Source organism: Helicoverpa zea, chromosome 6, assembly GCF_022581195.2.
Source record: "Helicoverpa zea isolate HzStark_Cry1AcR chromosome 6, ilHelZeax1.1, whole genome shotgun sequence".
Taxonomy (NCBI): domain Eukaryota; kingdom Metazoa; phylum Arthropoda; class Insecta; order Lepidoptera; family Noctuidae; genus Helicoverpa; species Helicoverpa zea.
In genome coordinates this window covers 3,439,541-3,465,971 of record NC_061457.1, presented here as the reverse complement: position 1 = coordinate 3,465,971, position 26,431 = coordinate 3,439,541, and the positions used below count along the sequence as shown (strand labels likewise).

Sequence of the window (26,431 nt, the reverse complement as noted above, 5' to 3'; positions counted from 1 at the left end):
ACCAGAGCTACATTTATCTACTTTTTTACCAGTCACCACCAATTCCAGCCAATTTTCATCACACCGCTCTTACACCTAACATAAATGAGAATAAGTACACAATGTCCTTTCGTACAGGTGACACAAAGCCTCGCGCGGAAGTTGCGAACACTTGTCCGGGGCAATTGCCTAGCTTTGAACACGTCTGTCCCGCATTGTAGATGTATGGCCCTCGTAACAGCTGCGAAGAAAATGTCCTCAGATTCCAGACGGAAGAAATAAATATAGGTTGTAATGAAAAATGCGGAGCATTGCATGTTTTGTGAAGTTGGTTGGTAATGTGATTGTGAATGTAAGGTACTTTTATTTCTTTAAGAAGGTTATTAGGAGTTCTTCGTTGTATAAGCTCTTTTTAACGAAATATGAAACAATACACACTAAACTAGCGCCATATGAATTTCTCTGTCCAATGTCGAAAATCGCATGAAAATCTAAGTAGACGACGTAGTAAGTTGTTTTGACTTTCTATAGATGTAAGTATCTGATAACCAACGATAGCCTGAAGCTTTGAGTTGCAAGATTTTTAGTAATTATAGATTTTTTGTAATTTTTATTTCAGAGGTTTTTACCTCCATATCTTTGAAAGCTGAAACCAATTAGCTGAAAACGATAGTACCCTGAAAACTATGCTACACATAACATATATGATTTCGTTCAAGACGTTGCCGATTTCTATAAACAAGATCCGATACTGGTAATAGAGCAGACCCAACCTTTCTCATAACGTAAGATTTACGGAGGAGCCAGCTCCGTTGGAAGGTTGTGAATTTATTTCTTCTAGCCATGAAAATAATAAAGAGCCCCTTCACAAATTCGCTATGAGAAAAATATATACTTGCATTGGTTGTGTTGGGGATTATTATTGAAGGGTAATACAGGTAGAAAATATTAATTTATGGGAACAAATATAATGACCACCATAAAATGCTTTGATACCCTTAGTTTTGTAACCAGAAATAATTACTGAACACCAGAAAAATAAAGTCTAAAAATGTAATAGTACCAGCTATTTTAGTCACGACTTCACTTTAAATTGTATTCGACCACCAAATTTAGTAAATGATCACCAACTCTTGACGACCAAATTAATGTATTATTTTTGCCTAAATAAGTCACTGTGATTGCCATAAAATGTAGGCTTATTACCAAATAAAGTATTATGGTGCCATATTAAGTTATGTGTCCGGCTTGCAATGCATGCGTGAGTGTCAGTATGACGAGTGACAGGGGAAAATGGAAGAAAATGACATATTGCGCCGACCCCAAGTAAAATTGGGAACAGGGCTGGAGAAAGAAGAAGAAGAATGTGTTTCTCAATACACTTCCTCGACAACACACTCTTATCGTACTGTTTAGAGGCATGCAATAGACAATTTTCCACCCTAGTGCAGGAAAAGGGCCGAACTTATTTTTTTGGAGTCAGTTTACTAAAACAGGATAGCAAGATGTAAAAACTTTGATTATCATTTTATATTAAAACGCTGGTATAATTTTGATGATCATTTACTTCTTTTGGTGATCATTTACTACTTTTGGGATAACAATGATTTATTTCGACTCATTTTGCTTAAATTAATCTTACTTTAAAATGGTGGTCTAATTTTGGTGATCATTTACTATTTTTGGCTTTCGCATGATTTATTTTGGAGTAATTTCACTTAAATAGGATAGCAAAGTGTTAAAACTTTGGTTATAGTTTTGCATTAAAATGCGAGTTTCATTTTGGTGATCATTTACTATTTATGTCTGCTATTTGTTACTATATCTGGTGATCAGTTAAACATAAGCCTTAATTTATTACCCCTACCATTCTATTGAATAGATTCTGAGTCAATGTGTTAATACCTAGACATTTTTATCAGGTCAGATTTACGGTTGAAGATGACAAATATTTGGAAATATAAATATGTAGTGAATACAATAATTGAAATAGTACAATTTTAAGCTCAGCTCTAAAGCAGAAAGCTCAAGAAATCTTCAATCATTTGCAAACGTCACCTACCTAAGATTGTGTATTACTGTTACTGCCTTTTTTTTTATCGTCCCACTGCTGGGCACAGGCCTCCTCTCACATGGAGAAGGATTGAGCATTAATCACCACGCTTGCTCAATGCGGGTTGGTGATTTCAGACTATAGTCCAGGTTTCCTCAAGATGTTTTCCTTCACCGTTTTATCAGCCATTGGTGTCCAAGATATACTTAGAAAGTACATACAAACTTAGAAAAGTTGCATTGGTACTTGCCTGACCTGGAATCGAACCCACACCCACATACTCGAGAGGTTGGTTCTTTTAACCACTAGGCCACCATTTCATTCATTTAATTTTGGCCGCCATTAGATTGTGTATTCCTTTCACTATATACTATAGAGCAAATATATCAATACTCAAGTTATTATCCAAATTACTTAACATTGAATTTTAACTGAATCAAGTGCAGATTGAATAGTCTTGATTAACACTCTCGAGTCAATCTAGTTCCCTGCTCAGCTTATGTCAGGATTTGCTTTGATCATGTCGCATGCATGACTTAATAATAATTAGTTATGTTGATTAATATCTTCGGTAATGCGAATTTACTTGTAGGTATGCTAGACTGTATAAACAAAGCAAATTGATGGAGTGAGAATTTAATGGAAGCTTTTGAAGAATAAGTCTCTTGTGTGAGTTTCGTGCAAGTTTTATAAGATGCCTCGAGGTGGGTAAAGTTTAATGTAAATGATTGAACATTTACATTCAATGAACTGGATAAAATATATGGAACATTTGATTTACTCGATATATCTCACAAAAATGTATATGGTTATCATAACGATTATGGGCAATGCTATGCCAATATTTAGGTAAGTTTATTAGCTATAGAGAAGTCTAAAAATGTGCATTGAAACCACAAATTGCCTTTCCGACACATCTCGAAACAATATAACCATTACTTATTCAGATTTTTGTCTTCACCCGCACAAACAATTTGACCAGGACTTTCCTCATTCTACTGATTAATGATAAAGTATCAAGACTATTTGTCATCGAGGCGGAGCAAACAGTCACACAAAAGATACTACACTACACACGAACGAAGACCGATAGCTTTGAGCCTTGACTAGATGGACACGAGATAACATTGAAGCCTGTATTATACCATATACTACATCTATGAATAATCGACCAGCCTTATTGGAAAGTTGAAGTTGGAACAATTAATATTATTAGAAGAAGATGTGATAAGATCAGTGTTGATCTTAGATTTTGAAGGCGACTGTCGGCGTCGTGGCTTGAGTTGCATGATTGATGAAGACATTATATCTTTGGTCATATCTCTTTGTGTGCTTCCTCATTCTATGTAGCTTGGGTTTCGAATACAGTTAGTAGTACTTGTCAGTATTTGTGTTTTGATAAGTTTTTGCTGTTTTCAAGTATTGAGTTGACAACAAAAATATTTAGATTGATTACCAGATTTATATTTATATAACTAACTTATTTACGACTGTTGAAATAACAAAGATCAGTCTTGCACTGTCACAGTAATTTCTATGAATCGGATTAAATGTTCCAAAAGTAAGTCATACATAGGTACCGATTAATATCGTAAGTGCTTGTAAAGGCCTAAATGAAATAAAATTTGACTTTGACTTTGAAAATAAACTTCTTCTTTCGTAACTTTTCTTTCTTTCTTCAGTACCTATAATTAAACCTGTAAGATTAACACAAAAGCATTTGTTACCAACATTTCTAACAGAAGGCTTTGTTTAACTCCAGGAACAAAGTGTAGTACACAAATTGTGATAAATTAGTTTTGTCGGCGTGCGTCACATACTTATTCAGGTATTTAGATAAACTCCCGTACAATTTGCCCTTATACGGGGAAATTATCGTCATTAGTGAGTTTCGTAGGTAGGTAGGTATGTACGTAACTTTTACTCATTAAAACTGGAGATGTAAGTACGGGCCTATCATTACTCCTTATTGGAATTAAGTCTTCAAAAATGCGTTTGGGATTTGAAGAACAAGAGACAAGATTTTTATTTCGGTATGTCCTGTGCAATAATGCTACCTCTATTATAACGGGAGTGGAGTGATAGATAGCAACAATATAGACGATGAAGTCAATTGTATGGAATTATGTACCTAAATAATTACAGTTACAGTTACAGCCTTTTTATCCTCCCACTGCTGGGCACAGGCCTCCTCTCACACGGAGAAGGATTGAGCATTAAATAAGTAAACATTTAATAATTTAATTGCAAGTGCTTATTCAACTTGTACATAATTCTCCTTAGCGGTTCAGCAGTTTCTATTCACATAGCTCCCTTTAAATGAGGATACCTTAATAGCCGTCTTAAACTATGAAATACTTAACCTAAAAAATATAAGTAGATATTTCATAAGATTTCAAACTCCTACGCTTTTGCTTAATAATAGTTTACGCCAATTAAACTGGGAATTTAGAAGGGACAACCAGAGCCACTCCTACGACCGTTTATTATGAAACGACGGCGCAATGCTTCATATCTATGTTAATATCTAGTTCGTGTCAACAAGGTTATATTCTGCGACCGTTGCAACTGCTAGAACAGGGGTGATGAACCTTTAAGAACACGCTATCTGGTCTATAAACATAATTGTCTCCAAGGAATACTTACACTTGTGTCCTAACAATGGGCTAACAGTCTAGTAGGAAAGTTCAGGTTTTAAAGGCAATAAAAGGACTGTAACAAAAAAATAAAGAACAAAAGGGAGGCCTAAGAAACGTTGCAAAGACTAGGAAAAAGACATAAGGAAGATAGGGCCCTGACAACTGGAGGAAGATTTTAGAGGAGGCCAAGACCAAGACCAAGATGACCAGAAACCGAGGGTCGTAGAGCAAACGAAAGAAGAAGAAGAGGATTGTAACAATTGTGTGTCCCAATCATTTTCCCTGATACCAGCAATGGCCTGAATGCCACTAGTTCGCCATCCCTGATCTAGACTTAAGCAGTTGATAGCAAAACCGCGAATGTTTAAACTGCTTGAAGACTGCATTTGGTACTGTTCTGTGGTATGCAAGTTACAGGTTGTAATGTAAGTCCTTGCTTAATTCTTTAGTTCCTGGTTAGATAAAATACAATTACAATTGTAACCTCTCTGCAAGTGCCTGTGACTTAAATATTACCTTATACATAATTATGGTCGAGTATTTGCTTAAAATTGTAATCTAAGATTATTGAATACGCAAAATTATTGACTTACTGGCGATAATGTCAACATTCCACGATTTCTCTAGCTGTAAATAAATTATCTAGGTATTCAAACAAAATGTGGGTCAACCAGCTAAGACAAGAACGATAAGTCATTTTGTTGCATTATAATAATTATTAATGATAATGTCGGACGTTTACTGAGAACTAAATATTTATAACGTGAGTCGCAATTTGCAAACTTTTTAAAGACCAGCTTAGTTTTCTCAAAATACAACCGATGGGCCCTTTGTATGCCAGAGCACAGATATGCGCAGGACACAATAGATTTTCTATTGTCTTAAAACTACGAGCTTACGAGCGGTATAGGGTGCAACACCACACACCACTAACTACATCAACCAATCAAATCTTAGACTGGAATCTGGTACACTAGGTTCTATTCCACTACCCATTCGAACCTCACATAGAGATCACATTTGCAACGACTAGATCTTAGAGGTGTGAGACAAAGTTTAATGTGTATAATAGTAGTTACACTCAGTACGGTGAACTACTCTGATGTTATATTGTCTTTCAGGAAACTGCAATCTAAAGTTCAGTATTTCAGCAAAAAGAGCCTAAAGACAAATTAGCGTCCCCATATGCAAATTCATCCCTGTTAACGAGAACTAAAGCTTTGCAAACTGCTCAAACTATTTACAACTGCTTTGCACAGTTCTTATGTTCCTAAGTTCCTTTGAAACCCTTTAGAGCAATGTTACTAAACACGTGGAAGGGAGTTGCTCGGACATTTCTATTAGGCGTTTAATTACCAAGTTCCATTTTCTTTATTATTTCTTACATTTTGTTCTTCACTTGAACAAACTTATTACAACGGTATTTAAATGACTCGTTTGAGAAAATTTGACCTTTTTAAGTTATTAAAGAAAGCGTTATATAAATCGACTGAAATTATTTGGAGTTTTAGCGGGCCCGGGCGGATGAAAATTAGTTGCTTAAAATTTACTTCGGTTCGTAGGCTTTTATTTTCATGTAGATTAACTACTAGGTTCTCTAGAGTTTTCTATTATTAATCTGCCGCAATCACGAGTAGGTACAATTTTAGTTCTTATTTACTTTTGCCGATGTAGTCAAGAAAATCTTGTATGTGTGTCTGTAGAATCTACGTATTAGGGTAAGCCTGTGTTATACTTGAAATCTTAATTAGTGTAGCACATCTACTGAAGTTGATAATGCCTTTGTCGAAGGTGTAGATAAAACATTTTTTCGAAACAATCAAAAACCAAAATCAATCAGGTCGCCAAAAATACAAGATAACATACAAATTGCAATAGTCCCCACCCCATAATCTGAATCTTGATAAGTTACGGAAGCACCTCTTTCGCCTATCTGCCAACTATCCCCGGGCGAATACGATATGAAACGAAATATAGTTTTGTAGGCCGGGAAGGCACGCAGAGGCGGTCGAATATTCAAAACAATCTCCCTCTACATCCGTCGGGATTAAGAAAAGAGATTTGTATTTTTTCCCTCTAAGAATAATGGGTGCAAGCGAACAGAATGATAAGGGTAAAAGAATGGAACCATTAAAAGTAATTCATGGTCTTACCACGGTGACGTAACGCAAGGTAGTCGATGCAAGGACGCGGAATTAGCATGAGGTCTAAAAGTTGTTTTTGTTACGTCCGATTAACCCATATTGTGTACGACTGCTTGACGTCACATTACGTCCTCGATTTTTCTATCAAGCGAGGGGCGTCGGGTCGCATCGGGTCCCGCCGATTCGCAAATGCAGCGCGCATGCGTCGAAATTGCGCCAATTTCGCGGGCAGCGGCCTCTGCCGGCGAAGAGCCCAGTCCATTCGGTGCTCGACGGAGGGATGTTGCATCGCGCGTGTTCTCATCTCACGGACGGGAATTTGAAAAAAGAATAAAATGCCATAGTTTGAAAGTGGTGCAGCGCGGTTTGAAACTTAACGTTCCGATGCATTCTCGGCTGGCGACGTCGGAACTAACGTAGTGCCCTGTGTTTAGGTTAAGTTTAAGTGTGTTTGGATTTAAAAAATGACTGATTGCGCTTATATTTTTCTCGTATTTGAATACAAATAGTTAGAAATAGTGTTCGTACGTGTAGGTCGGTTACGTGATCGCGTGGTGGTTTGATTGCAGTGTCCGCCGCGTTCTCATTCAAGTGCCAGTATAACCTTGACACGTTTTCCCGCGCTAGAACCCCAACCTTGTTTTCAGTTGCACTCTCTCTTGACATTTACCGCAAAAGCGGGTTCTTTGCTAATTAGCAACACCGAGTGAATACTTCTTTGGGGTGTAATTATGAAATTAAATAGTTTTCTCCGTAATTAGGCTTCGAGTAGTTTAGTCATGATGAGTGAAGTTAAAAACGATTTAGAAATGTTCGTAGTATAAAAATATAGTTCAAGATTACAATTATTGTAGAATTTATGATAAAGTTCGTAATAATGGAACCCTTGTGACCGCTTGAGTGAGGAGTGAGCCAGCGTCTTCAAAATGAGAATTTCAAAAGGTAAGTTTCCTTTTTATGTAATTTATATTTCGGGCCTTTTTGTTGAAGCGTACTTTCATTATATTACAATAGTCTCTATTTTGGTCGTCTTTTTGTTGGTCGAGTTGGTTGAAATCGATTAAGCCTAAGTAGGTACTTTCAGTGCCTGACAGGTAGGTACTGATTTATTTCTACCTAATACGGGTATATTCACATTGTGTAACCGTTGCCAGAAATAGGTTCTTTCAAATATGTTGTTCAAATATGTTTTTCACTAAGATCCTACGACAAATATTTAAGGCCAGATAAAATCAACTGTTTAGGATAGAAAATATATCTAAGGTGTGTTAAAGAATATGGTACGTGAAAATCTTGTATTTTGGAGACAACCAGCTATAGTAAAATCATATAATATACGTACCTAAAGGTAACATATTAATTAGAGGAGAATCGATAATTTAGATTGAAAAGGTCTTGCAATCCCGCAATAAAAAGAATAAAGAAGTAGAATACCAATTGCTTTTTCTTGTTTCTTTCAGTTATATACCTGATACTTACAATTTTCAGCCATATGGTCACACTACGTTCATTAATTTCTTTCGTAGGTTCTTTTTTAGTCGCATAGTCCTTTCAAATTTATTTATGGAATTATATAGAGTTTTTGTACATTACTCTATCAGGTATTTGTTCATTTAGTCATACAAATATTTGTCAGCCAGGATCTACTTATGCAGCTGTAAAAGGCTTGGTTAAATACATTTGAACACGTGCATCGAAAATATTCTTACTGAAATTATCTTGAAAATTCAATACCTGTCCGTAGTTTAGCTTATCTTGAGATAATCAATACCTCTGAACATAATTTAATTAAACCTAAAAAATACACTCTCGTAAGTATGTAACGGACACCAATGATATAGGCGTCGTCCTAATTGGCAGCGATCGCGCGATGGCGCGATGCGTTTTTCATCTAAGACGTCGTCCTAATTGACAGCGATTGTACGATGACACGATGCGTTCTCGTCGTTCGATGAGTTCAAACATACAGATTTCATCAGAGTGTCCTATTTGAACCTCGCAAGTGAGAGCGTGAGATGAAAAACGCATCGCGCCATCGTGCGATCGCTGCCAATTAGGACGACGCCATAACCTTTGCCTAACGTATCCTATCCTAGGAAAGAGGATACATAAGTACATAATGATAATATCTTACGTTGAAGAAGAATACATTACATGAATGATACGCATACGACTCGATATTTTCACAATTCTATCAGAAGCAGAAAGAATAAAACTGTTCACACAGCTTATCTCAGTCTATTCCAAAGAAAGTAGTACGAGACACAAATAAAATCGAACCCTTAATATCCTTTTTAGAGGGTGCGGTTTTTGTCCTTCAGAAAATAAAGACTCGTAAATGCAAGGTTGTAGAACTCAGGTTGTCTGGGTCTTCGAACTTTGTGCCACCTTGGTGTAACCCGCAACCTTGGACGGCCATTACTTTGTCAATTCAAATAAGTTCATTCATATAGCTCCGAGGTCAAATACAGGGGGATGTAACTTGAGATTTGGATTTTGTGTACCAAAATTGATTCATGAGAGGATTTAGTTCTGAAATTAAACATACTATAAATAGCTACATACGTAGCTATTATGACTCTGTGTACATAAAACTTTGTTCTATTTTTAGTGAATAATATAGTTTTCCCCTTATAACTTTATGATTGACATTTAGACGTGTAGAACTAAATAATTTATTATATTAACTTTGCCCTTTATAAATACTAAAGACACGAATATCAACTTTCACAAAGAAAAGTACTTAGTTTGCTTAAATAAAAGCTATATTATCTTGAAGTACACAAGCCTGTCTTCTTTATGTGCATAAGAGCTAGTTTTCATAATCACGCAATTATTATGAAAATGGGTCATAATATTGTTGGAAGATTTATAATATAATAATAATAATAATGTCGGGACACCTTTTCACACACGGTTGGTTAGCCCCATGGTAAGTTATTAATTAACTTGTGTTATGGGTGCTAACACAACTGATAAACTACATATAGCTACATATATACATATTTATAAATACATATTGTAACACCCAGACCACGGCCAACAAGCATGCTCATCACACAAATGTCGATCGAACCGGGAATCAAACCCGGGACCTCAGATTCGGCAGTCCGGCTTGGTGACCTTTGCGCCACAGAGGTCGTCTTTTTTATTATTTATATCTAAGGTAAATCCAAGGGTGGGAAAGTTTATCTTTTTCAGACTAACAAGGTGACCGCTTTGTGGTGAGCTGAATAACCGCAAGGTGACATGAAATGAATTAAGATCAGACAAGACATATATAGATATACTATAGATAGGACAAGACGTATACCTTCGGGTATGAAAAAGATTAGACTACCCATAAAAACCGTTGAGTTCTACAGAAGATTGTAAAGAGGTGATAGCAAATTACAGCCATGGTCTCTAACATGTTGCTAGATATCTGGTCATTAAAGTATAGTAATTAATAAGTAATAGTAATTTAGTTATGCCATAAGTTAAAATTCGTTTTACATACCTGAAGTTACTTTAAATACTGCCGAGTACACATTAAAGGCATCGAAGGGAATTTAAGCAGCGGTTGCGAAAATAGAATGGTCATTAGAGGATTGAATCAATTCACTACTGGATTATATTATTGTAATCCTTTGTGTCATAGGCTTAAAGAACAGTTATTTCTATTTAACCCTTGTTTCAGAAAAACATATTACTCATGTGACTTGATAATAAAAGCCTTTTATTTAATATCAGCACATTCAAATGATGTGGGTCCCAATATATTCCCTTGAGGTATCCCTGTCCTCTGTCATTTATACTGTAGTAATAATTTAGGTTACATTTTGTAGCAAAAGTATTTTCATTACCTGTGCGTGGATCAGATTTTATATGGCCGGACACAAAGTGAACTTGTTTTAACTGTACGCTTGACGTTTTAACAAGCGGAGTTTGAGCGATGGGTACACAAAAATTACTATTTTTGTGTGGTGATATCAAAAGGCTTCGTAAGTTCGGTGAACTGTATAATGTGATTCTCGGGCGGCGTTTTAGTTAATATTATTTTTTTCGAAATGTGGAATAGCAATTAAAATTAGTAATAATTGCGAGCATATTTATATCCTCAGTTATGGAAGCGCAGTCTTCTACTACAGGCTCTTATCTGCTTAAAAGAAGGCTCCAATATCGTAATATATTTATTTCGTTAACAATATGATTATTGTTAACGAAATAAATATATTTGTATTAAATTTATCCTAAGTCCATTAAAATCCCTCATTGATGAAGTTAAATAAAGCACTCCTGTATATTTTATTAAGGAAACATGACACAATATCAATGTCCTCATTATTCTCAAACATCCCTAACTGAATCAAATAGTCTGACATCATCTCAAAGCTTTTCCCACTCAAGGAAAACTCAAGCAAAACGGAGGTGATAAATTATGATTACTAGAGCATCAAGTTGCTTTTATTTCCATTTATACCACGCTGTCCTTCACACACATCTTTGTCTCCGTCCATTTATCATTCTTGCATACTCGTACTCCTTTTATTAGCAGTAGCGATCAATGTCAGTCTGACGTCAGTCTTACTTTGAGTAACACTTACGTAATTTCCTGCTTTGCTTTCCTTGATATAATTTTCTACAGGTTTTGGGTCTTTATTTTTTGATAATGTTTTTGAATTCTCGTTTTATATTTGGAATATCAAGTCCTTAAAAACTAAATTAATTTTGTTTATGGTATTATTTTTCGGTTAGACTGGAAGCCGACCCCAACATAGTTTGGGAAAAAGGCTCGGAGGATGATGGTATTATTTTTCTTATAGCTTCGTGGTACTCTTTTCAAAGCCATATATACATACATAGGCCATCAATGTGAACAGTGGAGAGTTTTGTTTACAATCCTAAAAATCACGGTATACTTTAAACCTTTCAAAGGTCTATCACGCTTATTCTCAATCTACGCCTTTTAATACCACGTTTCTTATTTTCAAAATGGCAACTGCTCAGAAGTTATAGTACATACAAAAACTATTACTCAGAAAAACGAAAGTAACATCAAGATTTTGCAATAATATGGATGGTATATTGGATTGCTTCACGCATCTGTTGGCTTGTTGTGAAAAAGTGCCGTATCTTTTATCGTTACTCGTAAAAGTCCGAAAAAGGTTACTACTACTCCAATTGTTGTTGTATTCAAGTATTTTTGGACGAAATTCAAAGAAATGTTTCTAGATTTATTTGGATAGATTTTGAGCTTCAATGAAGTCCTTTTCAATTTTGTTGATATTCATTCAATTTTGTTTCATAATGGGAGCTAATTTTTGTACTGTCTGACAAAAGATTTTCCATAAGGCGCGATTTTGAAACTATGTAATCCAAAATTCAAGCAAAATATGTACCTACAACTAACATCACACCTATTTTTCACTGATTATAAAGATTATAAAGCGATACTTGCGTTTATACTAATGGACATTACATAAAATCATTCATAAGTATACATCGATGATTTATTCGTAAAGCTCATAAACGCTTAACACATTCTCGATTAATTGCCGAAAGTGATTATTATTAACGGCGCTCGTTAATTACTCTTCTATAAAAGCCATAACGTCTAGCTATATGTGAAGTCGGCCATTGTTAACGCTTGAGTTTTTAATCTATCCCACGAGAGAAATTCGCCAAATGAGTATAATGAACACTACAATATTTAATGTGAGCGCAGCGAAAATATTGTACAGAATTTTGGGTGAGAGCGATAAAAGGAACTATGTATATGGACATTATTTAGTCATTAGTGCAACATTTTTGATACCCTCGACTTAAAGTTTTCTAGCAGCATTTCACAGATTACATTCAGCTTTAGCATAATTAACTTTTGTATTCATTATACCTACACATGTCACGGATTCATTATTATTATTGTTCTAGATGAAAATCTTATCAACGTCAATATTTATTTAATCAGTCTACATGATCAGTTTATTTTATTTTTCAAAAGCCCATTTCTCAACTTCAACAAACAACAGATAAGGTCATATTACAGACAGATCAATCTACGTAGCACTAACAATATAGACCTTAGTCTAGGGACCTTCAGCGGGAATATGAAATGTGAGATAATACGTCAGATCTGGGGATGTAACGGAGGCACCCAGGGGATGTTTTAGCGAGGCATATAATACATGGTCCGTTGAAGTGTAATTCACCGTGAATCCTCATGAATGACATGAATTATGATATGAATTCACTCCTTACATATTCATGAACGGCACAAACGAGTTGGTTAAGTAATGATTTTAACTGCTATGTTAAAATGTTTGTAAAGCAATTCATTGTTGATTACAGCAGTAAAAATTTCAACTGCTACCATAAATGAAATTCTTCTTAAACATACTGCCAACCTCTTTGGTTGCTATTTAGCCAGTCTTGGGGACAATATCCTTTGACAGTGACGTGCATGATGATATTATGCATAATTTCGTCAAACCTAAGCAATTAGGTGATACAGCAGATTTTCAGCAGATGCAAATACAAATAGATAACTGTAACAAATATTTTTCTAGCACCTACTCTATGAAGTCATAATGTTTATCTAACAACAACTACAACTATGTTTACACTACACAACCATTTAAAACTATTGTTTTCAAAATATATGATCAATGGTGCGTAATCTGTTCTGCTACTCGTCGAGATCCTTGAATTGTTTTTGTTTGTTGTATTAAACAAATGATGTCCAGTTTACAAATTCGAGTTTGATTCAGTTTCGTCATTTGTAAAGGATGGGATGAATTGATTAGGAAGTTTATTACAGTTTGATTTGTTTGGAAGGGGGACGCAGTAAATAGGATTGGGATATTATTTTGTTCCATTTCTATAGAAATTCTGTTCAGTTGCGAAAGGATTATGGTGCTGTTTGTAGCTTCCTTGTTCATCTGATTTTGATTGTATTTTATCCTCTTCATCTTGAACTATTTGTTTGTGTCCAAGCTATACAGCTATCTTTATTAATATCAGATGATTTTTTTTATCACTTAATACAAAGGAATTCTCAAACCTCGGCAATATTTAAATGCTTTGAAATAAAACCTCTCATCCCGTGGTAAGCCTCCATACAAAAACTTTCACACGAGACGATTCCTTTCAGAGTAATAAATTCATACACTTTTAAGCTCTTACAGAAACGTTTTCTAAGGTCGTTGAAAGTTATCAAAAGTTCAACAGCTCTTAAGATTATGTCATCTAGACTTTACCGTGAAGAGGAACGTAGGGTATCACCGCAGCATCGTGTGAGAAGTTACGCTTCTAGAATATTTTAGGGCTAACAGCCTAAACTTTGAATATTATAGGTACGCCTTTTAAATTAAATTACTTACAATATTTTGTTCTCCAAACTAAATCTGTTTAATGTGCCCATATTTTGTGAACCTAAGCGTACCAAAAGCAATCGTTTTATTATAAAACCCAAACATTTTAGCTTTGTATTTAAAGTCACTGGGGCATTGTTTTAGGAACAAAACGACACATTTATTCGTTAATAAATTAAACGCCAGTGCTGAGCTGAACAAAAGAAAAAAATAACAATGGCCGTATTAAATTACGTTGGGTTTAAAAACTTTGTACCTATTATTACATTGATTGAGTAGCAATATTATGAAGCTATATCTTAATTTTTTCAATAATTTTTATTTTGACTTAATAACAAAAAATAACGGGGCTTGTCTCTAAGTGTTTTTTTTTAAATTAACATTTGCCGATCAGAGTAATTAAATAAAATAGTTAATACCTTATTACCACAATAATTTGTGAGTAGGTGTGCCACCAACCAAAAAGGTATGAAATTATTTTTTCTAACACCATTTACAAATTCAACCTCAAAATGCTGACTCCTGACTGGCGATAGCAAAATCTTTTGTTCCACCATCTTAATTATAATTCAAAGGGTCATTCGTCATTCCTTTTAAAAATTTGGCACGACACGCAAAAAAACGAATCAAAGAGAATTATTCCCGAAAGCCTACATTCCAATTAAGGCTTTTCGTTTGACCTTGGAGATCTAAAAGAGGTCGCAAACGGGTTCCGGGTAAGACCATTTAAAAAACAGGACGCGCTTTCCCCTCTATTAAACGAAAAGTAAGGAACCTACTCGAATCTGTCTTTATCAATCGAACATTTAGGTACAATTTTTCTACTATCGTGATAAGTTTGGAAATCTATTGAAGAATTTTGACTAATAGAGGTAGGTTCATTTGCTGTCATCTATGATGTGTGTGAAGTTTATACTTTGTAAACAGTATTTTGTCAATTTTGTAGCGTTCATGCGCAACTTATCTTTTTTGCACCGCTTCCCCTGCTCTTACATTGGCAGTTTTCTTTTTAGAATAAGAATGTTTATTTGCAGAGACATGGTATTACAGGACTGTTAGTTAGGTTACATTATTTCGCCTAGAGAGTACTTTTGGTTGCGATTCCTGTTGCTTAAATGCTCTAATGTTTCTGGCCTTTACCCGGATTATAATAAAACATTTTCTTGAATAATGCTTGGCTTGCGGTGACGTAAGTTAAGGGTTTACGTAAATAGCAACGTTTAGAGAGATTTATTTTGAAGTTTGTTTAGCTGCAACGTTTTATTATTCGGTACTTTTGTGGGAATTGTGGCTAGCTGTTTTGTATTCAAATAGTTTTTATACTATCTATACTAATATAATAAAGAGGAAAACTTTGTTTGTTTATTTGTTTGGTTGGTTGTAATTAATAGGCTCAAAAACTACTGGACAGTTTTTAAAAATTCTTTCACCATTCAAAAGCTACATTATCCACGAGTAACATAGGCTATATTTTATCCCGGTACGGGCAGTAGTTACCAAGGGACGCGGGTGAAACCGCGGTAAAACGGCTAGTTTGGAATGGAGAGGTAGAACTGATCGATAAATTATGCCCAGTTTGCTCTCCACCGTGTAATCGATCTGAAACTATTATGGCCTTACTACAAAAACTTTAACCACTGTTTTACACTTGTCTATAAAAAATATGGCTCCAAAATGAACTATATGTCGACGTCATAATTTGACATTTTTTTAGACAAGTCTTAAACTGACGTTAAAAAGTTTTTGTGGTAAGACCATTATGGCCTTACTACAAAAACTTTAACCACTGTTTTACACTTGTCTAAAAAAAATGTGGCTCCAAAATGAACCATATGTCAACGTCATAATTTGACATTTTTTTAGACAAGTCTTAAACTGACGTTAAAAAGTTTTTGTGGTAAGACGGTTATTGTTTTGCTGTTCGATTTTTAAATTGCCACTTACCATTATTTATTACGCACATGTTTGTGCGTTCAAATCGATAAAATATTCTGAAGCATCCTTATAGATTCCTTATCATAGAAAAACATTCGATAAATTCATATCATTTAATGAAGATTTTTATTTATTTATTCGAGTTATCGCTAACTGATCGTAACATAGTCGTCTACAGAGACGCATTAATAAGCCTAAATAAACTTTACTAAGCCGTGTAGTTTCTAAAGTTCAAAGTTTATAGCCGACTTCACTGGAATTAATCCAATTTATATTATAAAGCGAAAGAAACCTTATTTTCTGAAATTTAAAGTACTTTACTGAACACGCAAATTTTATTAAAAACTTGTTAAGTCTTTTGAAGTTTTAAGTCCAAAAATAAATAATTTAAATTAATTCCTATTTGAATATTTAAGTGAATATTCTTATCTAATTACGCAGTTAAGTGCACTGTCCAGCAATCTTCATTGGATAAACAAATGTCGATGATCTTTTCCGAATGTCCTCGAAGAATCTTGGCCACTTGCGTCAATTATCAAAGTAATCAAACATCTAAAGCCAAATAGATCTATGACTGATTCATATCTATTAATACCTTTACAGTAAATTAAAGCAATCTCTCAATGACATCGCTGCCCACAGACTATACAAGCTGTTGATTTGCATCCGTGCCATAGTCAAGGACGTAATTATGCTAATGATTCTCGACCCAAATCAACCAAAAAATTGGTACGTAATTTTTTTTTAATTATTTTTTTTCCGAATTCCGTCTATGTCATCTAGCCGTATTTAAACTTGGCGTGTGTGTTACTGGCCTTAAAACCGTGCTGCGCCCTCACACAAACGCAAACACAAAGAATACGCAACGATCATTCGTAAATTTCATTCATAAAATTGGATTACTTCTGAAATACTACGACATTACAATGACAAAAAAAGCAGTGCATATTAGTTATTTCCCGTCTACTGTAATTCCAATCGATTATTTACGTACTTTATGTCCTCCTCCTGAACTATGGCACAAATGCAAATCAACACCTTGTATTTAATTAAAAGTAAATATCAAAGGGAGTATCTTCATCAAAGTAATAAATAACACCTACAATAGTACTTTTTCCTGTGGAATCAATCACATGGGACTGCGTAGGTCGTGGGTTCGTACCCGGGGGCGGGAATAGAGGAAAATGGGGGAAAACCGGGTTCTGTTATTTGTTTACTTGAAATAGATTTGCTTGATGACATTTTATCGTGGTCAGTAGGGGTGGATTAGTCTGGTAGTGGAGGCAGGATTTCCTAATGTTACCCGAATAATATTATAATAGAGCAAACAAATAATTGTATTCGCTTTTATTAATGAATATAAGGTTTGCTGGACTTCTAAATATGTATTAATAATATACGTTGGCTAAGTTTCTGATGTTGTAGGGGTCTCTAAAGGTCTAAGTCTCTGGAGCTACTGAAACGATTTTGAAAATAATTCTGCAAATGGAAATGTTAAAATCCACGCTATTTGCGAGTGATACCTACCTATATATTTTATTCTGTTTGGGAGTACCCTCGGGGAAAAACACGAAAAACAGTTGATACCATATCAAGTAACATTTCCTGTAACATATTATTATTTCGTAGTTACTCTATGTAAACATAATGAAAAGTGTTGAATGGAAGGCATAATTTGTATATTTTACGTGTAAAATTTCAAAGAAACTATTTGCATTTAAATGTCGCGCCCAGAGGACTAATTGCTTGCCTGTTCTGTTTTGTGTGAGTAAAATATTTAATTAACTAAAATATTTTTACATTAAATGGTTATTTCTGTCTCATAACTTCGTCCAATAACCTCAACTATTATCTTTGTCGGTATCGTGATGCAGTATTTATTTTTGTTACGCAATTTTATCTGCTACGCTTTAATTATTTCATTAATTTCTCACATCGTAAAATAACTACTAGCCGCGGTGTCATCCGTGTTTTGTAGGAACTATATACTAATATAGCCTATGTTATATGAGAAGAGTGTAGCTTTCTAACAGAGAAAGAATTTTTCAAATCGTCTCAGTAGTTTATAAACTATAGTATAGATGTATAAACTATGTTGTCAGTAATAAAAAATAAAACACAAAGCTGTTGTCATCTAAATTCCATACCCGATATATTTTCAGTGTGATCAGAAGAGGCGTCAATTCAGTCGTTATTGGTTGTTTACGTTCAAGTTTGATTAAGCCTCGGGCATCACTGAGCCAACATTTGCTTTGGTCCACTATTTGCAGCACTTTATTGAAAAGCCCTTCATTTTTACTAGTTTGGTTATTCCTTTTCTATTTGCTTACTGCCACTGCAGAGAAGTTCTGGTCAGTTGTTAGCACAAGGATTAGTTTGTAAAATGCGCTGGCAAATGGACCCCGTATAGGTATTTGTGTTAACTATTTGTGTACAATTGGGCAAAACAGTAAACTTTAGTAATTAAAGAGGGATTGTGTGTGTTTGGTGACACGTTTAGGGCGATATAATAGACACAAATATTATTCGTTATCATAGGGCTATTTTTGAAGAATTTACATAACAAAATTATTCAACAACACCAAAATTCTGACAAGGAAATTATCCTATTCTCCATTACTAATCCTATAAAACCCAAAACGATCACAACGCTAACTCTTTTAACGAACAAACATGTCGGCACTCTCGTCCGACTCCGAAACCCATTCATAAGCGAACGAAAGCATTTACCCCGATTTAATCAACGCATTACCTTAACCTTACCCAGAGCCGTCACATATAAAGGAATTGGGCCCAAAAACATCAGCGTAATCCATATAAACGACGCACCGAGTGATATTAATGGCGCAGCCTTGACGGTACCCGGAATTACCCTACGCTGTCTTCTGAGGGTAAAAAACAACTGTTCCGATGACGTGATCTTTGACACATGACACTGATCTTTGACACATGACACTTACCGCGCTGTCTATGGTTCGAGACGCTCATTGGTCGACTATTTTAATTTTTCGCTCTTTTTTTGTCTATGTCCTATGTCTGATATTCTCATATTGTGTTATATTTTGTTTTTAGTTTGTGTTCTTCTGTTTAGTTTACATCGTTCTTGTAACTGTTTAAATTTACATTACTTATATATATATGTATTTATTTATTTACTGTATTTATGCCGAAACAGCGTTAAAGTTTTGTAGTTCCGGCTAGGACGCGAGGTGGGTCAGCGCTGAAAACCAGCGCTGTTGTCTCGTGCCTGCGTGCGCGAGACACAGCATTTATGCTGAGCGCTGTCCCTTTCACGCACGAGTGACGCGTTCACTGTATTGTTTGTTTTGTGCCATATTTATTTATTTGTTTCTTGCGTCATTCGTGTGTTCGAAATAAATGGATTTTCTTTCTTTCTTTCTTTCTTTCTTTCATATACTGATAATCTTTTTTCAACAAGGACCAGTACTTTGTTTGATTAGCACGTTAAAAAAACTTCAGTTTTACAAAATTTGTAAACATAGAAACCTAAGCTTCAGGCTGAAATCCCGCATTATAAAGTTCTAAAAGGTTTTGTATTACCTAATGTTTTGTACCGCACCGATAGCCAACTTTGAAACTTTCTCTTGATTTAATCTATTGTTCTGGACAGGTTTTTTGTTTCGTTTTATTTAATGGATTCTGGGACAAAAATTTTACAAATATTCTTGTACTTTGTTCCAGAACCTTCCAAGACCTACATTCAGTTGATTTTATATAACGTATTGTATTAAATATCAATCAAACAACTGTTATTCGCAGACTACCCCTAAAGTGAATATGGTTAGCGTACAACACCTAACATAAATAAAGAAAATTGCTAAATTATTACGCACATATACGAAGATTGATTCATAATACGGACACACGTTCCACCAGAGATGCTCAACGTTAAGGATAATATAATCTAAATTTCTTCTCACACCTGGTATCGCTTATGGAGGTGGAATTACAGTCGTGTGGCGCTCTAATTTATCATGACAACAGTATTACGGCTTTTCTTATGTGGCCGTAAAAACGGATGAATACTTATACCAAGTGTTGTTGACGTCTGTATTTGAGAGAAAAAATTTAAGGTTAAAACTTTATTTTTAGTTGTGTTGTATGATACTTGCTAATTAAGAAATAGAGTTTGGCTTATCAAAGATTGTTTGATTCTTTACAGCGCTAATTATGTCAATATTTTTACTTCCGAGAGGATTCTCTGGAGATTCGATCTATAATATAATATAATATCCCTAAACTATCTAGTCCATCCGATTATTTCGTCTCCAGAAATCCCTGTAATTAAATATTTCGAAATTGCATTAAGAGGCCCATTCGTTCAATAAGTTGTAACGAGATTTCCAAAATACGACGACAGTCTTAATTCCTGTTTTCGGAAAACAATGTCCAATTTTATTTAACAAGACAAAGATGGGTAATTGACTCTTGTTCTTATAACAATGATGAAATTACTCGTACCGTTTGATGTATGGGGTTTCAGGAAATTTTGTTTTGGTCTCGTTAGATGCAATGATGTTGTCTTCAGTCTTCCGAACTCTTAGCTAACTCTTAGCTATTATTATAGTTTATTGGCAATAACTAGATTTTACTGAAGACTTTAGTCAGCCGACAGTTTGTTCGGGCTCATAAATCAGTTAGAACATGAATGGTAGTAGGTATGTACGATCATTATAATGATCAGGTATCTAGCCGGTATCAGAGTTACTGAAAACTTTGATTGGAATCTAGATAATGAAAAATGTTTGCCAACCATCAGGACAACTGTCGATCGACTGTTTACTGTCTGCAGTGGGTCTAATAGTCGATTGTCAACTACTAGATTTTACGTTTAAATTGAACTTTAATAAGTTTTTTTGGAACCACTGGACCGTATATGTATTTTTATTACAATTTGCATTTTTTCAATAATCCTTTTATTCCTGTACAACGTAAAGCGGAGCAGTATATTGATGTAGTTGATATTTTTGTTGTGTCGGGTGAATTTTATTTTTATTTGCTATACAATTAAAATACATGTAGGTGTCCAGCTCGCTAAATGTTCAGTGTTGAAGTAGAAAATAAATATTTTATCGTCTGAAAACACGTTTTTTTCGTTATTATTCAATTCGTTTTAATGGTATGTATAAAAATATGGATTTCATCATATTTACAGGTTGGCATAGTATTGGACAGAAACCTAAAGATATAAAAAAATATAAAGATAAAAAAAATAATCATATCAACACATTGCTTCTCATAATTATAAGGTAAACATATTGATGTTGGTTTGCAGGAGGTGCTGATTAATTCAATCAAAATCAACTCTTTAATTTTGAGCAACGTTAACAAAAAGGGACGGAAATAATTCCCACCATACGAAACACCAACAGCAAACAAGGTGCTAAGAAAACAATTTGGCAAAAAAATAATAAATAGTCCATATAATAAGCACATTACCCCCATCACAAACTCAAGAAATGGAGTCAAGAAATTCACGCAGACGGTTCGCGAATAACCCCAAAATATATTCTTTGTAGCAATCTTGAGGACGGTTTATTTAGATTAGCGTCTCGTCAACTGCCTCTATATATTCATGACGTTCCTTCGGAGTTTTCTCTGTACGTATTACTTGAGCTCCAAACTCGGAAATACACATAATTCCGCCGCGAGTTGCGAGCAATCATCCCCACGCTTTGATATTGAGCATTCGTGCGTTTGAATGTGATATGATACGTAGCTATAAATATACAGAATATACTTCCAATATACGTATTGGTGAATAAATGGAAATTCGACATCTTCGATCATACAATGAAGATCGTATAAAGATAGACTTACTAATATCTGAGGATAGCGCACAAAGGAATTGAGAAACAAGACACTAACGTTGTAAAGAATGAACTGTATGGAAGCTTTTGTGAAAAACGGCATTTACCTATTTGTAGGAACTGAACGATGAAGTACAGAAATTCAAGTAGTAATATCACAAAAGATTGTTGAACAACGCAATATGAACGATCTCCGAATGTACCAACCAAACGCAATAAGAGTCAAATTCAGTTGGTGAGGACATCCGCAATTTAAGCAGCTAGATAAATATATAATTGATGCTAAATCACGATTTCACTAAAATTCCTCCGCCTCAGAAGTTATTTAAATAAGACTGATTTCAGCGAAGCAAAATATTCACCCGCTTAGTGAATGTGACGAAGGCTTAAGGAGCATCGTCGTCAGACTAAAGTGACTTACTCTCGACTTGGAATTTGACCCAATTTTGTATGTCTCTTGTTTACAAGCAGATTTAATCACAGTATCAGGCTTTGTGTCTGTTTTTCTATTTCCATTTTGTATACTTAAGTATTTATTTGGCCTTGATAATATTAGGATTGTAAAAGATTCATAGATAGGAAAATTGGGTAAGGTGTATATTACACCAAGGTGGTAATATAACCATTAGATCGTACTCTAACTATGATAAAAGTCTAAAAATAAAAACCTGATAATTAAATAAAATTAAAACGTTTAAAATATCTAAGCAACAATGACCTTCAGCACAATAATCAGAACAGAAATCTTTATAGACCCTTTGAATATCTTTGAATCTCGTAACTAATATTCCAAAATGACTAGCTACTACTCTTGCGCTGCTAGTAAAGTAGTCTTAAAACTTTAAACCCATTAAGACCAAAATACACTACACATCACCATTGTGTCACCGACTTCAAAATTTCTGTTTGTTCTTGTTGATTTTTTATTGGTGTGCCTAATAAAGAATATATGTATCTATCTATCTAACACATCATATAGTAAATATGTAAGCAATTTGTTCCGTACACACTTGCAACTTGTGCGGGATCACAAACATTTATGCCGTGATCCCTAACTAGAGCCAAGACTTACCGTAACGAGGCCCGTTGGAGTAGTCGGTGCGGTTGGTCCGACATACTGAATCACATTATTGGGTAAGTGAGGCGTGATGGACATTGGGTCACTGAAAAATCTTCAGTAGGTACTTAATAGTTGGAATTACCTATTCTTATTCTCATTAGTTCTGTTAAAGTATAATTATGGTCTATTAGTATGTAAAGAGGTATCGGATAAATACCTGATCTTGGTAATGTGCGTACTTATGATTCATCTTCATACTGATTTATGAGCCCAAACAAAATGGTTCGACTAAAAGTTTGCACTGTGCGGTTACTCTATACATTCTGACAATAACGAACGAATTTCAAATAACGATAATAACATTGATGTTTATTTAATGCGTATTAATGAACTAAAATGTAAACATTATTATAGTTACATTACATATAATATAATTTTATTACGATACGAGCTAATGGTTATTTGAATTAAATCCAAAACGAATTATTACATTGCAAATATTATTTCGAAAATAAAGTGCATTTTCATTACTTTGTTAACGAAGACATATTGGAATGTATTTTGATTAATATCAAAATGACACAAATATTGGTAATTATCGTTCTCATTGGATCGAATCACGGAGGAAGGAAAAATGAGCAGAGATGCCATAAGTCAGGTAGGTCGGACACCATCTTGTAGGTCAAGTAACATACGGTAGGCATGATCAGTTACTAGAACTAACGAGGCGTTCGGGTCCTTTGTGAAACCAAGGCGGATCTGTCAAAGATTGACGTATTCTAAATGGCGTATGAGGGTGGAGCAAGTAACGTTCCTTCTTAGGAGATTTTGTGTTATGACATCTCCACTAGTCATTTTGTTCTCCGTGGATCGAACAGTTATAGTCACAATGTGTAATAAGGATTCTTTTTTATATGAAGTGAGTAGTTAACTGAACACGAAACTATCAAAATAATGACATAGGTACTCATTTTTTACTTTAGCGTTTTGAAAATCCACACATCAAGATTACTTTATCAGAGAATTCTAATTCACCTTTTTATGAAATGTCGTCTTAAAATAGTACCATATTTAGAAGGTACTGGATTTAAGCCTTCGTCTTTCATAAAGTCAATGGTTTGAACTAAGCGATAAATCGTTTTAAGCCACGTTTTAAAATAAGATGGTACAGGTCCATGTCCCACTTATTACCACACTCTTCAATCTTCATCGTTTGGTTGGAGCTAAAACCTCCCGACTCAATCGTATTAAACTTAAATAAACTAACATTTACGATATTATTTTCCATTTTAATTAATCCCAACATTAATAGCACTCGATATTGGCAATCCTAAATGGATTAACTAGTTGTACCCGATTGGTTGATTTGCATCGCGATAAGCACTACCTACGTGGGTGACGGGGATGATCTGATTAGATCGCTCCATGGTATGTGCTTAGTACTTAGGTTTATTAAATTGATCTGTTGTTTGTGATTAGACTCCGCTGTAGTCAAAGGGGTGCCTAGATGGTATCTTTTAGTTGGCTGGTTGTGCAGAGGAGGTATAATGCTGGCTGTTTGTTCTAGGGTGTTGCTTTTATAATTCTTTATGTATTAAATGTTTTTTATGCTTTTTTTTTCATTTTATAAAATATTAAACAACGATTTATATTTTTTACAATCATTGTTTTTAGTTTCTGAAAATCCTTTCCACGGTTTGTGCTTAGTACCTACTTAGGTTTATTAAATTGATCTGTTGTTTGTGATTAGAGTCTCGCTGCTGTAGCCAAAGGGGTGCCTAGATGGTATCTTTTAGTTGGCTGGTTGTACAGAGGAGGTGTAATGCTGGCTGTTTGTTTGTGGGTGTTGCTTTCATCTACTTTATGTCACAAGATAACCAGGATATAGGCATCAGTTTGCATGTTTATTGTTAAGAATCATAACGTGGTTACCCCATTGTTACACTATTTATATTTTTTATGTATTTTTTTGTCTGTGTCAATATGTTTATGCTTTTTTCATTTCATAAAATATTACGAAGGCATTTATATTTTTTTACAATCATTGTTTTTGGTTTCTGAAAATCCTTTCCATGGTATGTGCTTAGTACTTAAGTTTATTAAATTGATCTGTTGTTTGTGATTAGAGTCCCGCTGTAGCCAAAGGGGTGCCTAGATGGTATCTTTTAGTTGGCTGGTTGTAAAGAGGAGGTGCAATGCTGGCTGTTTGTTCTAGTGTGTTACTTTCATCTGATTTACTTTACAGGATAAGCACTGATACATATGTAGTTCAGTTAGAGTTGCTTCGTATAGTTTATTAAATCATAACGCTGAGTGATAAATTCTTTGTCATACATTTTTTATTTAATTTCGTTAAAACTGTTTTTACTTTCTTCTCTCTTTATATGTTTATTCTGTCCATGAAACGATATGTACTTATTGCCTTTTAGTCTTACTTTTCCTTCAAAATACTAAACATATTTCACACCATTTTTTTTAGTTTAATAGGAAATTATATCGGCGTTGAAAAGATTCATAAAAATAACACCCAAAGCTTGGCCCTGGGATTTTAATCCTAGGTCTAATTATAATACAGTTTTGGCCGAATATAGGCTTGTCGCCAGTGGGCGTGAGATAATTAAAAGGTGACTGAAGGGCATCAAAAGGATTATTTCATGCCTGTACACCTAAAACCTAATTAGTCGGCTTAGAATATGGTATTGATCACTTAATAATACTTAAATGAATCTACGAAAATCGTGTATTTTTTTGGATTATTGGATATTATTAGATGATCTTTCTTAGCAGTGGTCGTTTGGAAGTGTCAGACTTTCACTGACTAAAACCTACGCTTGTTCCTTTTTAAGCTCTTTGCATAGTTGTAAATTACAGAAACACGTGTTCTAAAATACCAATATATGCTTGCATGATATTGGTCATATGGTATATTGGTATATTCATATGGTTTGTTGCATAATGTACATAAAGGAGGAAAAATAAAAATGTTGACACAATGATGGACCCCGATGGGCACAGCAAGCTAGTACCTATTTATTCAGAGAAGAAGGCTTTTTTGTAGATTATACATATACATATATCAAGTATATCAATCGATTCATTTAATTTGTTGGTTTTCCCTAGAATAAAAGAGTAGCCATATGGGTATTTATAGAAGAGTTGTTAGCAGCTACCATTATGCTAGACTCGGATCGATAAATAGTCGACAGCCTGTCAACTTTGCCTTCACATACCTAATTGCCTAATAACGAGACCTACTTGAAGAGTATTATTTTCTATTCAGAGCTTAACTGCTATTATTTCTAAACCTTGAGTTTATTTCTCAAAGTAATTTCAGCATGATCTTCCTTCAATCATATTGCTCCCAATAATATTCGTTCTATCCATTGGTGAAAATTTCATGAAAATGCGTGCAGTAGTTTTTAAGTTCATCGCAAACAG

The 26,431-nt window shown here is 34.6% G+C and overlaps 1 protein-coding gene across 1 annotated transcript in view; it reads left to right on the top strand.

Annotated features, from left to right (window-relative positions):
* The first annotated feature begins 7,277 nt into the window (after positions 1 to 7,277).
* Positions 7,278 to 26,431, top strand: part of LOC124630994 — a 133,487-nt gene continuing 114,333 nt past the window's right edge. Inside the window, exon 1 of the mRNA XM_047165061.1 lies at positions 7,278 to 7,757. Coding sequence (XP_047021017.1) covers positions 7,742 to 7,757 — 16 coding nt within the window. The 5' untranslated portion in view covers positions 7,278 to 7,741. The remainder of the gene's footprint in view (positions 7,758 to 26,431) is intronic.